At 40.5% G+C, this 16,335-nt stretch overlaps 5 protein-coding genes and 1 non-coding gene across 6 annotated transcripts; 4 read left to right on the plus strand and 2 right to left on the minus strand.

The window, feature by feature from the left end:
- Positions 1–101: 101 nt before the first annotated feature.
- ATC70_009915 (uncharacterized protein) lies at positions 102–2,636 on the minus strand (the record flags this gene model as incomplete). The annotated part of the gene is made up of 1 exon (XM_064829141.1): positions 102–2,636. The coding sequence occupies one exon, from the start codon at positions 2,634–2,636 to the stop codon at positions 102–104; it is 2,535 nt and encodes an 844-aa protein (XP_064686343.1).
- A 65-nt stretch (positions 2,637–2,701) lies between these two features.
- ATC70_009916 (uncharacterized protein) lies at positions 2,702–3,646 on the minus strand (the record flags this gene model as incomplete). Its single annotated transcript, XM_064829142.1, has 1 exon — positions 2,702–3,646. One exon carries the CDS (start codon positions 3,644–3,646, stop codon positions 2,702–2,704), a length of 945 nt encoding a protein of 314 aa, XP_064686344.1.
- A 1,020-nt stretch (positions 3,647–4,666) lies between these two features.
- On the plus strand, positions 4,667–4,749 carry ATC70_009917. The gene has a single exon. It is a non-coding gene; the product is annotated as a tRNA-Leu (tRNA).
- A 473-nt stretch (positions 4,750–5,222) lies between these two features.
- ATC70_009918 (uncharacterized protein) lies at positions 5,223–7,782 on the plus strand (the record flags this gene model as incomplete). The annotated part of the gene is made up of 10 exons (XM_064829143.1): positions 5,223–5,454; positions 5,503–5,691; positions 5,751–5,901; positions 5,954–6,555; positions 6,612–6,846; positions 6,897–6,960; positions 7,040–7,120; positions 7,175–7,240; positions 7,301–7,548; positions 7,602–7,782. 10 exons carry the CDS (start codon positions 5,223–5,225, stop codon positions 7,780–7,782), a joined length of 2,049 nt encoding a protein of 682 aa, XP_064686345.1.
- A 2,140-nt stretch (positions 7,783–9,922) lies between these two features.
- ATC70_009919 (uncharacterized protein) lies at positions 9,923–12,508 on the plus strand (the record flags this gene model as incomplete). The annotated part of the gene is made up of 3 exons (XM_064829144.1): positions 9,923–10,567; positions 10,621–11,771; positions 11,854–12,508. 3 exons carry the CDS (start codon positions 9,923–9,925, stop codon positions 12,506–12,508), a joined length of 2,451 nt encoding a protein of 816 aa, XP_064686346.1.
- A 909-nt stretch (positions 12,509–13,417) lies between these two features.
- Positions 13,418–14,670, plus strand: ATC70_009920 (uncharacterized protein; the record flags this gene model as incomplete). Its single annotated transcript, XM_064829145.1, has 2 exons — positions 13,418–13,610; positions 13,670–14,670. The coding sequence occupies 2 exons, from the start codon at positions 13,418–13,420 to the stop codon at positions 14,668–14,670; spliced, it is 1,194 nt and encodes a 397-aa protein (XP_064686347.1).
- Positions 14,671–16,335: the final 1,665 nt, after the last annotated feature.

Consider the following 16,335-nt stretch of genomic DNA (forward strand, 5'->3'; position numbering starts at 1 on the left):
TTGACATTTTACTCTATAAATTTTTTTTTTTTTTTTGACATGTTGCTCTATAAATATTTTTTTTTTTTTTTTTTTTGAGAAAATTAATTCAGGTACCTCGATTACACAATTCGAGCAGGCCCAAATTCCTTGATAAACTCGGGTAATGGAATGCAGCGAGATAGCGGATCAGCTATGTTAGAGGGACCCGGTTTGTACAAGATCTTGAAATTATATTCCATGACAGCAGCGCACCATCTTGACAGCTTGGGAGATTGCTTAGTTGGGTTGAAGATATACACCAAACTTGAATGATCTGTGATCAATATAAATTCTCTTCCTTTAAGGTAGTGTTGGAAATGTTGGATTGACCAAACCACTGCGAAAGCCTCGACCTCATGAATATGCCAATTCTTTTCAGACCCTCTGAGACTTCTGGAACCATAGCCAATAACTTGCTCATTACTGCGATCATGCTCATTGAATTGATCTACTTGGGTAAGAACACAACCAAGGCCTGATAGACTGCCATCAACGCTAAGTATTTGCACCTTATGACGATCGGGGAAAGCCAACACCGGATTACTGCACTGGATTTGCTTAAGAGTTTCAAATGCTTGCTGTTGTTCTGGCCCCCATACAAATTTGACTCCTTTTCTTGTGAGGCTAACTAGCTCCTTGGCAATTGTTGCATAATTTGGTGTGAACTTCCTAAAAAAACCAGTAAGACCAAGAAAACTCTTGAGTTCAGAAACATTTTGACAGGGCGGAAATGACTTGATCTTCTCTACATTGCGATCACCTGGTCTTGAACCTTCGCTGCTAATAATATGCCCCAGATATTCAACCGATTCTTGCCCAAAATGACACTTCTTTCGCTTGAACTTTAAGTTGGCCCTTTCCGCTGCTTCAAATAGCTCCCGTAAGTGTGCTTCATGAGCTTCTCTTGTTCTAGAAAAGCATAAGACATCATCATAGAAAATGCAAGCTGATTCACCAATCATATGCTTAAAAATAGAGTGCATCGCTCTTTGAAATTCTGAGCCGCCTACTGATATACCCATCGGCAATACTTTGTACCGAAAAGTCCCACGCTTTGTAACAAACCCTGTGAGGTCACGAGCCAAAGTATCCTCAGGATCGATTTCCAGTTGGTGGTACCCAGAAGAAGCATCCAGACACGAAAAATATTTCATTCCAGCCGTCAGTTCAGTCAGTTCCGCCACGGTTGGTGTTGGGAAGTTTGTTTGTACGATCAACTTATTCACCTTTCTGTAATCGATTACACAACGCCGAGAGCCATCCTTTTTCCCAACCAAGAACGCAGCAGAACTCCAAGTGCCATCAGCCTCCTCGATTAGGTCCAGTTCTAACATTTCATCCACGTACTTGTTTAGAGCGTCTTCATCTTCCCAGCTCAGACGAAAACATTTACTCTTGATAGGTTTCGCACCCTCCACGACTTGCACACGCATTTTGTGCCCCTTGATTTTAGTCAGACCCGACACTTCAGAGAAGACATGGCTAAATTCATTTAGTAAATCATGTAGAAATTCTGGGGCACCTTCAGCAATATTGTCCTTGTCATATTTGATTTCCTCAAATGTGTCCGGTATCAGATCTTCCTCCAACGATGCAGCATGTTTCTTGGCCAGTTCAATCTTGTAAATTTCCTTGCTTTTGTCGTGCACCAAACCTGGAATGTGCGAGGTAAAACCCTGCAACTTAACAAGACCAGAAGTGGTAGGTACCTTGATAATAGAGTTCGCAATGTCCAGTTCAACACCATAAGCCTGCAACCATGGAATACCCAAGATTAGGAGATCCGCATTCGTTTGATCTTGGACGCACATATGCTCTGGCCTTATGTGTTTGCCTTGGATGCAAATTGGTACATCCATCACAATGTCCGCACGCGCACCAGCAGATTCGTTGTTAAACCCCACTAATTGCAGAGAGTCGCCATTGCACGCCATACCTAGAGATTCACACAAGGACCTTGAGATAACACTTATGGAGCCACCGGTATCGAAACAAGCAATCACCTTCCTTCCATTGATCGATATTTCAGCCTTGAGAGGGGAACTCCATTTCATTTTTGCTAAATCGTAAGGATAACGATATACTGAGTGAGTGTCATCGAAATTGAGATCCGAATCAGTGCCTGAACTGAAAGACGCCATGGAGTCACCATCACTAGATGGGTCAGAGTCGTAATATGAAGAAGCCTCAGAGACATCAGAATCAGCAGCATGTTGGACAACATTGATTTTGTTTGGAGGTTCCTTGATGCCACCATCCATCTCCATCAAGTGCCGTTTAGTACGCTTTGGCCTTTGCTTCCGTAGATCACGAAGACCATCCACGAGATCCTTAGCAGCGTCCTTGTCAATCGCAACCCAGTCCAAGATGGATAAACCAGAATCCAGTTCAGAAAGCTTGTTCCACACGTTTAATGATTTGGTTGGCACCTTCAACACACGAGCCTTTCTTGTCGGTCTTGGTTCCTTCATCGTGATTTCCTTGGATACAGTTTGCCCTGCTGGCGATACTCGCTTCTTCTTAGCGACACGATTGTTAGCATTTAAGACCTCGGGAACCTCCGGATTAGCTCTCTTGATAGCGTACACTTCATTTAACTCTTCAGCTTCCACCATGGTATCGATGAGATTCAAAGAAGACGATGAGGGTAGAGGATTTGGGAATTGAGTATCAACAACCTCTACTGTTGATACTCGCTGGCTTTTCCCGAATCCTTTCCATTAGTGCCCAAAGGTAAGCTATTAGCACCAGTAACCGGCGGAGCCTTAGCATCATTGACCATTTCCTTGGTGCACTCATATTTCTTATGCCCGGGTTCTCCACATAAGAAGCACACAATTCCACCAGAGTAAGAACGACGAGGGGCACTACCATATGCATTACTGTTCTTGTTGTTGTTCACAGTAGCTTCTTGTAAGGCAACCAAGTTAATTGACAATTTCTCCAACTTGTCTACCAAGGACATCACACTTGACATGGCTGAAATCTCGGAATTGCTGTCCGTGATTTCGTGGTTATCCGCTATTTGTTCTTGCATGTTGCTCAGAGGACCAATTTCTAAAGCGCCTTGACGGTTGCTAGCCACAACACCATATTTTAACTGAGATTTCTCCACTTGTCTAGCTCTTTCCTTGGCGACCGCAAAAGTGGCAGGTTTACTTTCCTTCTCGACTTCATACGCAATGTTGGAATTGATGGCATTCAAAAAGGTGCGCACCAGAAGGCCTTGATCCTTGTTGCCTAGCAAATTGAACAGCTCCTCCATTCGTATGGCTACTTCGTCAACGGAGCGGTATTCATCCCCTTGTTTGAGCCCATAAATTGCGGACCACCATCTGTCCTCCAAGTCAGATAGGTATTGAGCCTTGAAGAGACTCTCGAATTTTTCCCAAGTGTCGGCCTTGGACCCAACAACGTTCCACCATGATTCAGCCTTGTCAACCAGGTTTTCCTCGACAATGAGCAGCATTTCTTCGTCATTTATTCTTGCGCTTTTCTTCAAACGATTCATTCTTGACATCCAAGTGGCTGCCCGTTCCTCATTGACGCCATCAAAGGACCTAGGTTCCCTAAGGAAACGACCACCAGAGCTAGGTTCACCACCATTTTTCTTGTCAATTGCCATTTGGATTATCTTTAGGGAGAACGACGAGTTAGTAACCATTGAAGCCCGGACCAACTGATAAATATCAAGCTCTCTATAATGATTACCTTGGTAGTTGGTAATCAAGATATAAGTATTGTTGTGTGGAAAGGAAGACTGTAAGAACTATCCCAATAATTATGAGAGATGAATTTAAGGGTTCTTTAGGTTTGTTCGTACTAGATTGGCACTAGTAACTAAACTCCAGATTAGAATAAGAAGAAAAAAATGGATGATGTTTATTAAGATGCAATTCAAAATACTATTTATATATGTCATTGTTCTATTGTTATTCTCCTGTCAGGCTCAATTCAGATCCGAATGTCAGTGCCCTGATCAAATGTAACCTCAAATTGGATTGCCTTCAATTTAACGTCAATTTCATGTACCCGCGTTCTTGAGTCGATCCTATCGTTTAAAATAGTAACACCCCAATTCCATTGTTGTAATTCCACTTGAATCTTGCATCGATTCGACATTAATTGGTTTGCATCTATCCTGAGTCAAAGTCCAGAGTCAAATCCACATTTCAAAATAGTAATGCTTGGCTATTAGCGCGCAATCTCATTTAGATCCCTGACTAATTCATCGATTCAACATTATCGGCTCCAAATACTGATTAGATTTCGGCTAAACTTGACAAGAAGCACCACGATCAAACGAATATGTAACAACAACAAAATAGAAGCGACACCAATTGAGTAAGCACCAACATTGATTAGCAATACACCAAATAGAGACCACATCGACTAGAATAACAGTATCAACGCACCATCAAGAGATAACATACAGTTTTACAACAATTATATGAGTGTGTCAATGCACCAGAACACCACACCAACGAGGAGTAACCCTTCAAGTAAGACATAGTAGATAAGTTAGAGAATTATACCTTGAATCCACCACATTGCGCCTTTTCCATATACGGTATATTGCCTTTTTAGGAAATCGAGATAGAGCCAAGTAACCAAGAGAAAGATACACACGTATCAAAATAAAACAGCTGATTTGGCCGAGTTGGTCTAAGGCGCCGCACTCAAGTTGCGGTCTCGCAAGAGGCGTGAGTTCGAATCTCACAGTCAGCACCATTTTTTTTTTTGCACTCTTTGCATTTTCGTGAGACGTTTTTATGACTCCATTCTTCATTTCTCAATTGAGCATCTTTGATAATTGAGCATCTTTGATAATTGAGAATTCAATGGATCAGAACTGAGTTTGTAGGGCGTACTCTCAAAGATGGTTAGTCCATCACTGAATACCTGAATTTGGGCGTGGTCTGCTACGATACCTTATAATGGCGGATATTAAGGAGTGTTATCTCATGAATGTCACTCGATACATTATATCCGGCATAAACGCATAGACACTCTGTTCTGAAAGAGCGTCTCTATTAAAAGCTTAAGTATTGTTACCTACCAAATATACTGGATTTCATTGTCTAACTAGCATTGAATCTTCCGTTCATCGTGACTCCGTTTCCAGTTTATAGAAAAGTCAAAAAGGCTGTCTTCAAGGGACCTTTGCATTTTGGATTTCTTACAGACTGTCATTAACAAAGATGCTACGAGCTCTACCATTAACACAGAATGCGCTTCGAAGTGCTAGAAATACCGCCGCCACATCATTGTACATTAGGTTCTTTACCAATACAGCATCATGTTCAAGAGGTGCATGGGCCCATCCCGTGCTTAGACAAACTTCCAATCCTAAACCATCAAAGCCAAGAGCATTATTAAAGAGTATAGCGGATATCATTCATACCAAGAAAAACCTTCCCTGGGTTCAGAGAAGTAAGTATACTAGAAGCAATTCGTCTCGTTATTGACTCTTGTCCGTAGATCTTGAACAGAAACTACGTAAATTTTCGAGAAATAACAATGCTCGCCGAAAATCTAAAAACTTGGGCATCTCAAACAAACTTCATAATCAGATTGTCGTGAGGTTTGTGGAAGAAGCACTGCATGAAAATATACCACGCATCACTGCCAAAGAACTACTCTCGTCTCTAGAAAGCAATGATAATCATAGTAAGATTAATTGCACCTTGATCTGTCAAATTGTACTAAAACACTTCCACATATCAAAGCCGCCATTGATAAAGCATTGGAGTCAGCATTCTTAAAATACGCCGAAGCCTTTATCCCAGAGGAAAAGCTGGAAAAATTCAATTCGCTTCGATCTATCAGTGATATTCGTTTTCCCAGCGAATGGTTTCCTGATGCACGACAAATGAAGAGGTATAGAAGAGAGAGATAATTAATGAAACAATCTAATACGACTGTGATACAGAAAAATCATCCTTCACGTAGGACCAACAAACAGTGGCAAAACATATAGAGCACTGAAACAACTGGAACAAGCAGAATCAGGCATTTATTGTGGACCATTGCGTTTATTAGCGCACGAAATTTTCGAAAAGATGAATGAAAAAGGCGTAGCATGCAACTTGCTGACAGGCGAAGAGAGAAGAGAAGTGGCACCTTTTGCGCCTTTGACAAGTTCGACAGTTGAAATGGCTTCTCTCAACAAAACGATGGATGTGGCTGTCATTGACGAGATCCAAATGATTGCTGATCCAGATCGAGGATGGGCTTGGACTCAGGCATTACTGGGGTTGAAAGCCAAAGAGATCCATCTTTGTGGTGAAGCATCCGCTGTACCTTTAGTCAAGAAGATTTGTGAGACATTGGATGAGGAGGTTGTTGTCAACAACTACGACCGATTGACTCCATTTACTGTCAGTTTTGAGACGTTGCGCAATGATTTGAGCAAAGTGACCAAGGGGGATTGCATTGTTGCCTTTTCTAGACGAGATATTTTCAGCCTGAAGGAAAAGATCGAGAAGGCAACTGGTTTACGATGTGCAGTTGCTTATGGTGCTCTGCCTCCAGGTAAATGGGATATGGATAGTATGCTATCACTGTTGACTCAACGATTGTGTGTTTAGAAACTCGTGCACTGCAAGCCAAGGCTTTTAATGACCCTGAAAGCGGGTTTGACGTACTGGTAGCATCTGATGCAGTGGGCATGGGGCTAAACCTGAACATTCGACGCATCATCTTTTCAACAGTGCAAAAATACGATGGATCCGACTTTTCATACATTAGTGTCCCTCAGTTGAAGCAAATTGCAGGCCGAGCGGGTAGATTTAACACAGCCTACGCTCAAGGAGAAGTAACTACGTAAGTCTTGATGTAGATCTAATTTCCAGGTACTAACACATTGCATGCAGGTTGAAGGAACGTGACATATTATACGTACGTCAAGCTGTCTCTGCGCCTATCATTCCCCTTGAGGTAAATAACCCTAAACTAAAGAGATGATTTCATAGACGATACTCAAATATCCCACTTTTTTTTTTTTTTTTTCATTTAGATGGCAGGCTTGCAGCCTACTGTCGATATTCTAGAATTATTTGCCCTACAATTACCTGACGAAAAGTTTTCTGGATTATTAGTAAGCATTCTACAGAGTCTAAATTTTACACGGATTTAAATTGACTTTATTTAGCAAAAATTTGAGGATTTAGCTTCCTTAAATGGCGATTACTTTCTGTGCAACTTCAAGGATCAAAAGGTACCAGAACATTACAGAATACGATAGATTGCGGGAGTTAATTCCATATGATAAAACCAGACGATTGCAGATAAACTAGAGCACATCAAACTGCCCTTAAAGGATAGATATCAGTTTGTAACAGCACCAGTCAATATCCGTACTGATTCATCAATGGAGATGATTGAGCGTCTTGCCGAAACGTTCAGTGAAAACAAAACATGTACTCTAGATGATGTCATTACACTACCAAATGCTCTTGAACCTGGATCAGTTTTGGAGAATTTGGAGAGTAGCCATAGAAACATCATGCTATACATGTGGTTGAGGTAGGCTATAGATGCTGGATGCAAATACATTATTGATGCTGATTTTCTACTAGTCTTCGTTATCCAGACACGTTTACAACAACTCCAGAGCACTCCAATGCTGTGAAAACTCGTTGTGAGGTCATGATTGATGATGTATTGAAAAGTACGAGCTATGCAAAGGCTAAAAAAAGAGGCTCCAGCAAGCAGGTACGACCCTCCAAGAACCGCCAGAAACAGGCCATCAAACAATAGTGGATCATCTTGTCGTAATATCATCGACTATTGTACAACACCTCTATAGACTTCTCTTTCATCCCATTTCATTTCAATAAATATACTCACCGTAGATCATAAAATTCATAAAAGATCCTCCTCTTTTCCTGAATCAAATCCAATCAGACTAGGCTCTGAACAATAGCATTTTCTGAGTTGTTCCATGAACTAGGTGATACCAATAGACTCTAAAAAGAAGTCTGTCTCTATCGTCATTCTTACTATTTTTAATCCAAGATATTGCACACTTGTCATAATATATACGTCATGGTGATCCCATTTCAAACGAACTACTCGAATCAAGTTTTTTCTTCCTTACATATATAAAGCGATCAGAAAACTCGTTTCTGGTTGTATCTCTTCATTATCAACAAACAAACACATCTCAAAAAATGGGTTCCATCTTCTCTTGCTTAAGTGGCATCGTTAGCTCAATTGCCTCCCTATTCTCTGGTCTCATCAGTGGTATCGCTGGATTCTTGAATTCTATTGTATCTGCAATCACTCGTTGTATTACTGGTATCTTCAATGCCATCGGTAGATGCTTGTCCTGTGGCGGCTGTGGAAGAAGACGAGCCAGGGTCTAGCACAATGAAGCACACAAGAAATCTACACTAATTAATGCTATGTAAATATATAAATATCTCCATTCTATTACTACTTTTTATTACTTATCTACATATTGAATAAATATAATATAACATCTGCATCTTGTATCCACGAGAAATTATGTTTTACATGTGCTAAATCATGGGCATGGTCTCCAAAATGAATTCTTTAAAGCCTCGTATGGTACACCTTGCTTGGTTGATTGCTGTTTTTCCTGAAAGCTAATGGATACACAAAAATGTCCATCTTGCTTTATTTCTAGAAAGCATTTTAGGTTCAAAGTGCGAGACACAATGAAATGAGATCATCGGCAACGTTGAGCTACATTTCTTTTAGAGATAAAGATGAACATGCTGTCATTCTCCATAAGTAAGGTGCAGTTACTGCAGTATTTTATATCTTGCACAGCAAAACATCATCTTGATTTTGAAGCCGGGGAGTATCAACCGGACACAAATGAGTGCCAAAATTACACAGGAAGTCATAGATGATCTGCACAGCTTAAACAAGAATGAAATGTGGTGATAATTTCAAAATCCGTTCAGGTGGGTTATTTGACATTTTATATTGAATCTAGAATATTGATCAAATGTGAGAAAAGGGTGTGCCTACCATTCATCTTGTTTATAAAGTTAAATTTATCAAATTGCCTCAAATAAGAGAGTTCAAAAGCCTCTTCAAGGAACATGCTACATTTGAATGCTGGCTCGTGCCTGTAAAATCGAATCTTGCGGAAACATGTGGACTCTTTGTAATATAACAAAATTGGATTACAATGCAACTTTAGGCCATTGCCTTGTTGATAAGACAGGCTTATTTCTTAAAATTACCGATGCAATAATGTTGTTAGCTGCTGCTGTGCTAAATCATGTGCGATTATGGTAGCATTGTTTAGTACTTTTCATCGAAACAGATCATAATCACACACACAAAAAAAAAACGAAAAGAACAGATCATGCAATTGCTAATGCATCCAAAATGTAATAGCCTACAGTATCTATAGAGCATCCATAGATGTGGGTGACGGTTAATGAGTGGTGGTGCTAAAACCAATACTCAAATTAGATGGAACCATTCCCTCTCTTTTTCCTGTTTTTTCAGTTTATTCGACATTATCTTCTTCTTTTTCTGCATAATACAAAAAACAAGAAAAAAACCAAGTTTACCGGAAATTGATGAGTTCTGTGCATTCGATACAAAGTGGTAAAAAAAAAAAAAGAAATGTGTAAATTTAGCGTTTTTTTTTCTCATTTGATAAACAAAATGCTGAATTAGACGAAGAATACCCGAAGGAAGTATGCATAAATAATAATGCACTAGCAACGATAAATGCAAGCAAAAAGTGAGTATTTCATTCCCTCTTTTCTCTTCTTTGCATTCAAGTAGTAATTCTTCATGAAGACACTATAGAGAAAATCCGGATGATAGTCAAGATTCAAGCGACACAGATGATCAGGATCAAAGCGAGTTGGATTACAAGTATATCATCAACCATGAAAGCGACATCATCATGTCAAAAGCCCGATATTCGACCGACAACTACAGCTTGAATTCAGTTGTGAATGGCAGACGCAACAAATTACAACGCAAGAAAAGCAGTGTCGTTACCCGAGGCATGAATTTCATTCGAAGGATGAAGTGGAAATCCAAGGAAACGAAATCTGCAAGCAAACGACGTCTATCACAGCCAGACATTGAGCCTTTGGATGCAGTGAATTGGAGAGCGAGCTGGAGCACGCAAAACACACCTCGTGCAAGCATTGATGGTAGTTCGTTACCAGAAGGATTTATTATGCCGCCGCCGTCTGTTTCATCAACGCATGTCGAAACCAAGAATTTAGCTCCTATTCACGAGGCATACACAGAGCAATATTCCAGAGCATTACATACACCCTCCCGCTTTTTACCACAGAATCAAGCAGTAATCACAACTACAGTGGATGGCACAATATTACTCTTTAATGATATCGCATCACTCTGCTTCAAGATTGATAAATCATACATTGGAAAGTCCATCTTGACCAGTCTACTTGAAGATCCTTTTAGAAAACAAATAACCAGCATACTTGACCGTCGAAAATACGCTCGAAACTATGCCAAACAGCAACTCGACATTGGCAATAACAGAGGCTTAGTGCTTGTGTGCGGAACAATTGTAAGTTGTATAGATTTCGATCCAATATTCGGGAAATTTATTTCAATGTCTAGACGCCGATTGTCAAAGCAAATCAAGCGAAATCAGTGGCTTCATTATGGCTGAAGGAGAAGAGCTCAGATCACGGCGATCACATTTACCTGTGGATTTTTGAAGAGATCTACGAGACATCACTGTCTGTGTATGTCGACTCAGAATGCATCATACGACGAGTGCTGGGTACAATGATCGACATCTACGGCTACAAGGAGGAAGACGTTGTTGGAAAACCTGTCAATTGTCTAGTGCCAGCATTGTCCAAAGAGAAGAGAGACGATAATCTGGAGAAAATGGATCGACTCAAGTTTTTCGGCAGTCAATCCAGTCAGGGCATATCATTTCCAGTCATTTTGAACCTAAACAGGCACGTAGCCATCGGAGACGACGATTTAGCAAGCTTTGTAGTGAAGATTACTTCATTGCCATCGATTACTGGATTGATGACTGTATCCCGCACTACTGGATTAGTTACTAATCTCAGCCCTGTGCCTGCCAAATACCTGTTTGGCCGATCTGTCAGCACTATTGTCGACCAATTCCATGTCAAGGAGCTCATACCACTACTGCCATGCATCATTCAAAAGAGCACACAGCCTGTCATGAGCAATCGCATGTGTCGTCAAGTATTATTGGATGAAAACACAAAAGAGAAGCCTGTCATCTATGTGGTGCATCGAGATGCAAGTAGGTTTGAAGTAGAACTGCAATTGACATTTACAGAAGACGCTATCGACATTTGGATCACGTACGACCGCATTGACGCTATTTCGAAACATGAAAAGAGACGAAAGCAAGAGCAAGAGCGACAACAACATGCAAAGTCAGCCAACGATTCCACCAAACAAAGGCCTGCTATTAGGCCACTGCGAATCAGTTCTTTCGGCAATGTAGATAAACAGCGAAAACTATTCCCGTCCCTGAGCAACAACTTTCCAGTCTATACTGCCGAACCGAGACCTGTTATTCACAATGAGCTACCGCCGAGTCCTCCAGAACAACACGAAAAGCGATGGCATCCACTGGACGAGTATGTGATATTGGAGACACTTGGCCAAGGTACATACGGAATGGCTAAATTAGCGTACCGGAAGGACGACCCTTCACAAAAGAAGCTTGTGATCAAATACATTATAAAATCGAAAATCATTGTCGATTCATGGATTAGGTAAAAAAAAAAAGAGCTAGCTAAAAGAAGGTGAATGAGTGCGAGGAAACACATGTTGATGCAACCACTTTTTTTTCAACAGAGATCGGCAGCTGGGATCGATCCCCATGGAGATACATATACTGAGGACGCTACAGAAATATCCCCACGTCAACTGCTGCAGGCTATTGACGAGTTCAGAAGACGAGGATCACTATTTCGTGGTGATGGAACTGCTTGGAGACGGCATGGATTTGTTTGACTACATTGAGGTGAATAAGAATATGTCTGAAAACGAGATGCGAACTATATTCTACCAAGTCGCCTGCGCTGTCAAACACCTACACCAACATCGCATTGTACATCGAGATATCAAGGACGAAAACATTATCCTTGATCAACAAGGCACGGTTCACCTGATTGACTTTGGGTGTGCTACTTATTATAGGAAGGACCACAAGTTTGATACATTTACAGGCACATTGGAATACTGCGCTCCTGAGATACTCAAGGGCAAACCCTACGCAGGACCACCGCAAGACATCTGGGCAAGCGGTATTTTGTTGTATACACTCATGTACCGAGAAAACCCGTTTTACAACATTGACGATATTATGGAAACGGAATTGCGAGTGCCACATGTTGTGTCTAGCGAGTCTTTGGATTTGCTTGAAAAGATGCTGCAGCGAGACATTGACAAGAGAATTACGGTGGATCAGGTATTAGAGCATCCCTGGTTTCATGGCATGGCCAGGTAGAATAAAAAAAGATGCACATTCATTATTAGTCGACCGTTTCTGCGTGTATTATTCATCATATGCTTGTTGCAGGTGACACAGAAACTGGCGTTGCTGTCGTCTTGATTTGTCACAAGAAATGCCTCTTTGTTTTATCGTTTAAATTGAATGCAGTGCATATAAAATGAGCGTTCATTCCAATGCCAATGGATGCATTTTCATTCGATTGTATTATTGGATCAATAAATCACATGCACACTGGACGGGTGGCCATGGACGGACCATTCAAGTAAACAGAATATCACAAGGTATATAATTCTGTTTGTATAACTGCGGCATGTTATGGACCTCAAGCACACACTCGGTAACACCATATATACAAGTCCAGACCAGATGTTTTGGATCTGTCAACTGCGAACATGACGGGAAAATCATTCTGGAGTAATGCTGTGTTCCTGGTTGTCTTGTGTGAGCCAATACAAGTCATGATCTAAAATGGTCCGCTATGACTGAATGTTGGCAAAATCCCTGTATCATTTTTATAGAGAAATGGATTTTATTTAGTCCATAGACTAAGGAAAACTCTAAATTAAAGTTTCTTTCTGTTTTCATACTGGGATGTTGCAATCCAGATCAATGGTCTTGATACAACAACTTTATAAACTGCATTGCAGGGAGCACAATAACAACAGACCACGCGATATGATGGAACCACCTTTTTTTTTTTTTACTCACACACAGTTTGCTATGATTCTCACAATCGACATTGATGTGCCACCAGAGAAGAAAGAGAGATACAGTCATTATTACATTGCATTGAAACTCCATTTTTATGGCCCATGGTATAAATAGATCCGAGCGCATTATGCCTCTTTTTCCTCTCGTAGTATATACATATTATACATTAGTCATACACTTAGCACACACAAGATGGACAAATTGAGATCTTCTGCCAAGCTAAAAATCCATATAGAAAGCGAAAACTTGATCATGTACGGCTCCCCATCTGAATCTGCTGGATGTGTATTGCGAGGAGTCATGTCATTGAAACTCCAAGAGCCTACAAAGATAAAGTCAATTTCACTGGACTTGGTTGGTAAAATGGCTGTTACATGGACAGAAGGTAAATTAGCTGGTTGAATGAAGCGAGGGATTCATTGCTGATACAATACTTGGAATCAGGTTTGGGCAATGGCCATGATAGATTATTCCGCGACGAAAAATCTGTGTTGCATCATACATGGACATTTCTCCCCAGGGAAACAAAGTTACATGTTATGAATGCTGGCGATTATACCTATGATTTTGAGCTTGCTCTGCCTGGTGATCTGCCTGAATCAACTTACGTTCCCAACTTTTACACTGTACAATATCATCTTAAAGCCACCATTGAACGATCTACCTTCATGCCCAATCTCAATCTGCGCAAGATCTTTTACGTCTCTCGTCAATTATTACCCCTCACATCCGAGTTTCTAGAGCCAGTAGCTATATCAAACCAATGGTCGAACAAGCTGGATTACGAGATCACATTACCCAGCAAAATTTATACTCACGGCGATCAAATCCCCATCACCATTCGTATCACTCCTCTTACAAACTCATTGCGTGTACGACATCTCTCTTGCACCCTCAAAGAATACATGATCTGTCGTGCTGCTGGATCTGCTGGGATATTGAATACCCGTCCCCGAGCTCACGGTCGAGTTCTCTTTTCAACAAGAGATGACAAATTTGGGCGTGTCAATAATGCTGCTTCAACACAGTCTGAGAACTTCATTGAATGGACCAAAGTGCAAACCATCCCATTACCTACATCTGTGAAAGATTTGCAATGTGATATTCAGAACGAAGCCATTCGCATCAGACACAAAATCAAGTTTGTTTTGTCACTTATCAATGCAGATGGCCATGTTTCGGAATTGAGAGCGGCTTTACCAATTACCATCTGTGCTGTCAACAATTCTGGATTACCTGCTTACGAAGAGGCGTGGCGTAGTTTACCGTATGATCCAGCTGCTTTCTTGGCTCTTCTTTATCAAAGCAACAACGGTGGCAACAGCATACAAAACACACATACCCCTGTCTTGCCTTCGTATAATTCCATTGTAGATAATTGCTCACTTGTTGCTGCCAATGATCCGCCCAGATATGATGATATTCCTTGCTTGGTTTCACGTTAAAGCACCAGGCTGCCTCACTTTTTTTTTATTAATTAATTGTACATTCTTAAACACTTACATGTAAATATTTCTTATACTTTCATCTGTAATAAATAATTCTTCTCTAATTGAAACTGATGCTCCCTGTGTTCTTGTCAAGCAGATGCTTTTGTATTTATTCGAATGGATCAGAATGTGAATGATCTCAGAATTCATTTACATAAATAAAGAGAATGCACAGATGGCTTGATCTGCTGATTATAATATGATTACAGTCATGATTTGACGAGATCACATATTTCTAACACTGAAGCATATTCAACATATATTTTTTTCCCATCTCTATAGAGTGTCTATTCTTTCCAACAGTTTGTGAAAGTATATACTTACATCTCACATTAGGATTCGCATTGGAACGAGTATTCTGCAACAGTTAAATCTACCACATACAAACATTTGCTACAGAAGCAACTAAAAGTATCCTACCTGAGTCATGGCCGCCACCGCCGAAATCAGATAAATCTCCAACTCTTTTGTTTTTCACTCGAAATGGGAATTTTTTGGTCAATTTGCGACTTCCTCGATCAATTTTGCAAGATTCGACTATATGGATTGTAATGATCATCCCATACTTCCTAATGCACTCTAAAAGTACTTTTCAAGGCGCATCCAATGGTGCCAATTATAATAAGTAGCTTGACCCAATTTATTGAGCAGTTCATGAAAATACGAAATGAGGTTTATTGCGAAAATGTTGAGCTTTTACATATAAAGGATCTACAAACACAGTTTCAAGGGCTGCTTCTGGTCGAGAAGAACATTTTGATTTGATATAAGCTATAGTAAAAGTCTTTGTTTTTATGATGAAAAACACGATCGTTTGATTTTTGATGCAAACCATGAGGGGTACCTCATGGTTTTTGATCAAATTTTGGCGATCTCAAAAAAGTTGAGCAATTGGTACTATTCCGGAGGCCTAAAACGGCTTCTAACACGAGAAATCACGCCTCAAATATACCCAGATTAAGCTATGATTTACATATTTTTGAGTAGTAAAGAACGATGCAAGCAAGCCATCTGCCTATATGTGAATTGTTTCTATTGATACAAATGTGGAGCATCATGGAAGAGCTAGGTCCATGGCTAAAGGTCGTTTATAATAGGTTTTTGCATGGTAGTGAAAAGTTGAAGAGTATATTGCTAGTATGTAGTAGGGTATAGTGCTAGCCATGGAGAGTCTGTCGTGTATTCATCCACAGATCAATTGATCGATTGACAGCGACCCGTGGCATGACTGAAGCATCGTTGGCCTTTCAAGTGTATCTGTATAAAAAAAGTTCAAGACATTCCTTTCTTTCATTCTATTCTGTCTCGTAAACATGACCCTATCGAACCCTGCAAGGAAGGCACTAGCCTCCAATGCAAGCGCTGCCTTCATTGCTTTCATAGAGGCTATCCAGATTCTCGCGTCACCTTTGGTAAAAATGATTACGAATATCTTTACTGCATAGCTTTTAACTTTGGGCAAAAGAGCTGCTGTACTGGAGCTTCGAGTTTGGGCACTTCCACGTTTACCCAAAGTCTTTCTCTAAATGTTTTAGACTTTTACTAACATATATTATTCACAACGAGCCTTTCGACATTTCGGGTGGTTTCCTAACCTACTACGCTTCGCTTTGGTGGAAA

The sequence above is a fragment of the Mucor velutinosus genome (genome assembly GCF_035048745.1).
Source record: "Mucor velutinosus strain NIH1002 chromosome Unknown tig00001563, whole genome shotgun sequence".
NCBI lineage: Eukaryota > Fungi > Mucoromycota > Mucoromycetes > Mucorales > Mucoraceae > Mucor > Mucor velutinosus.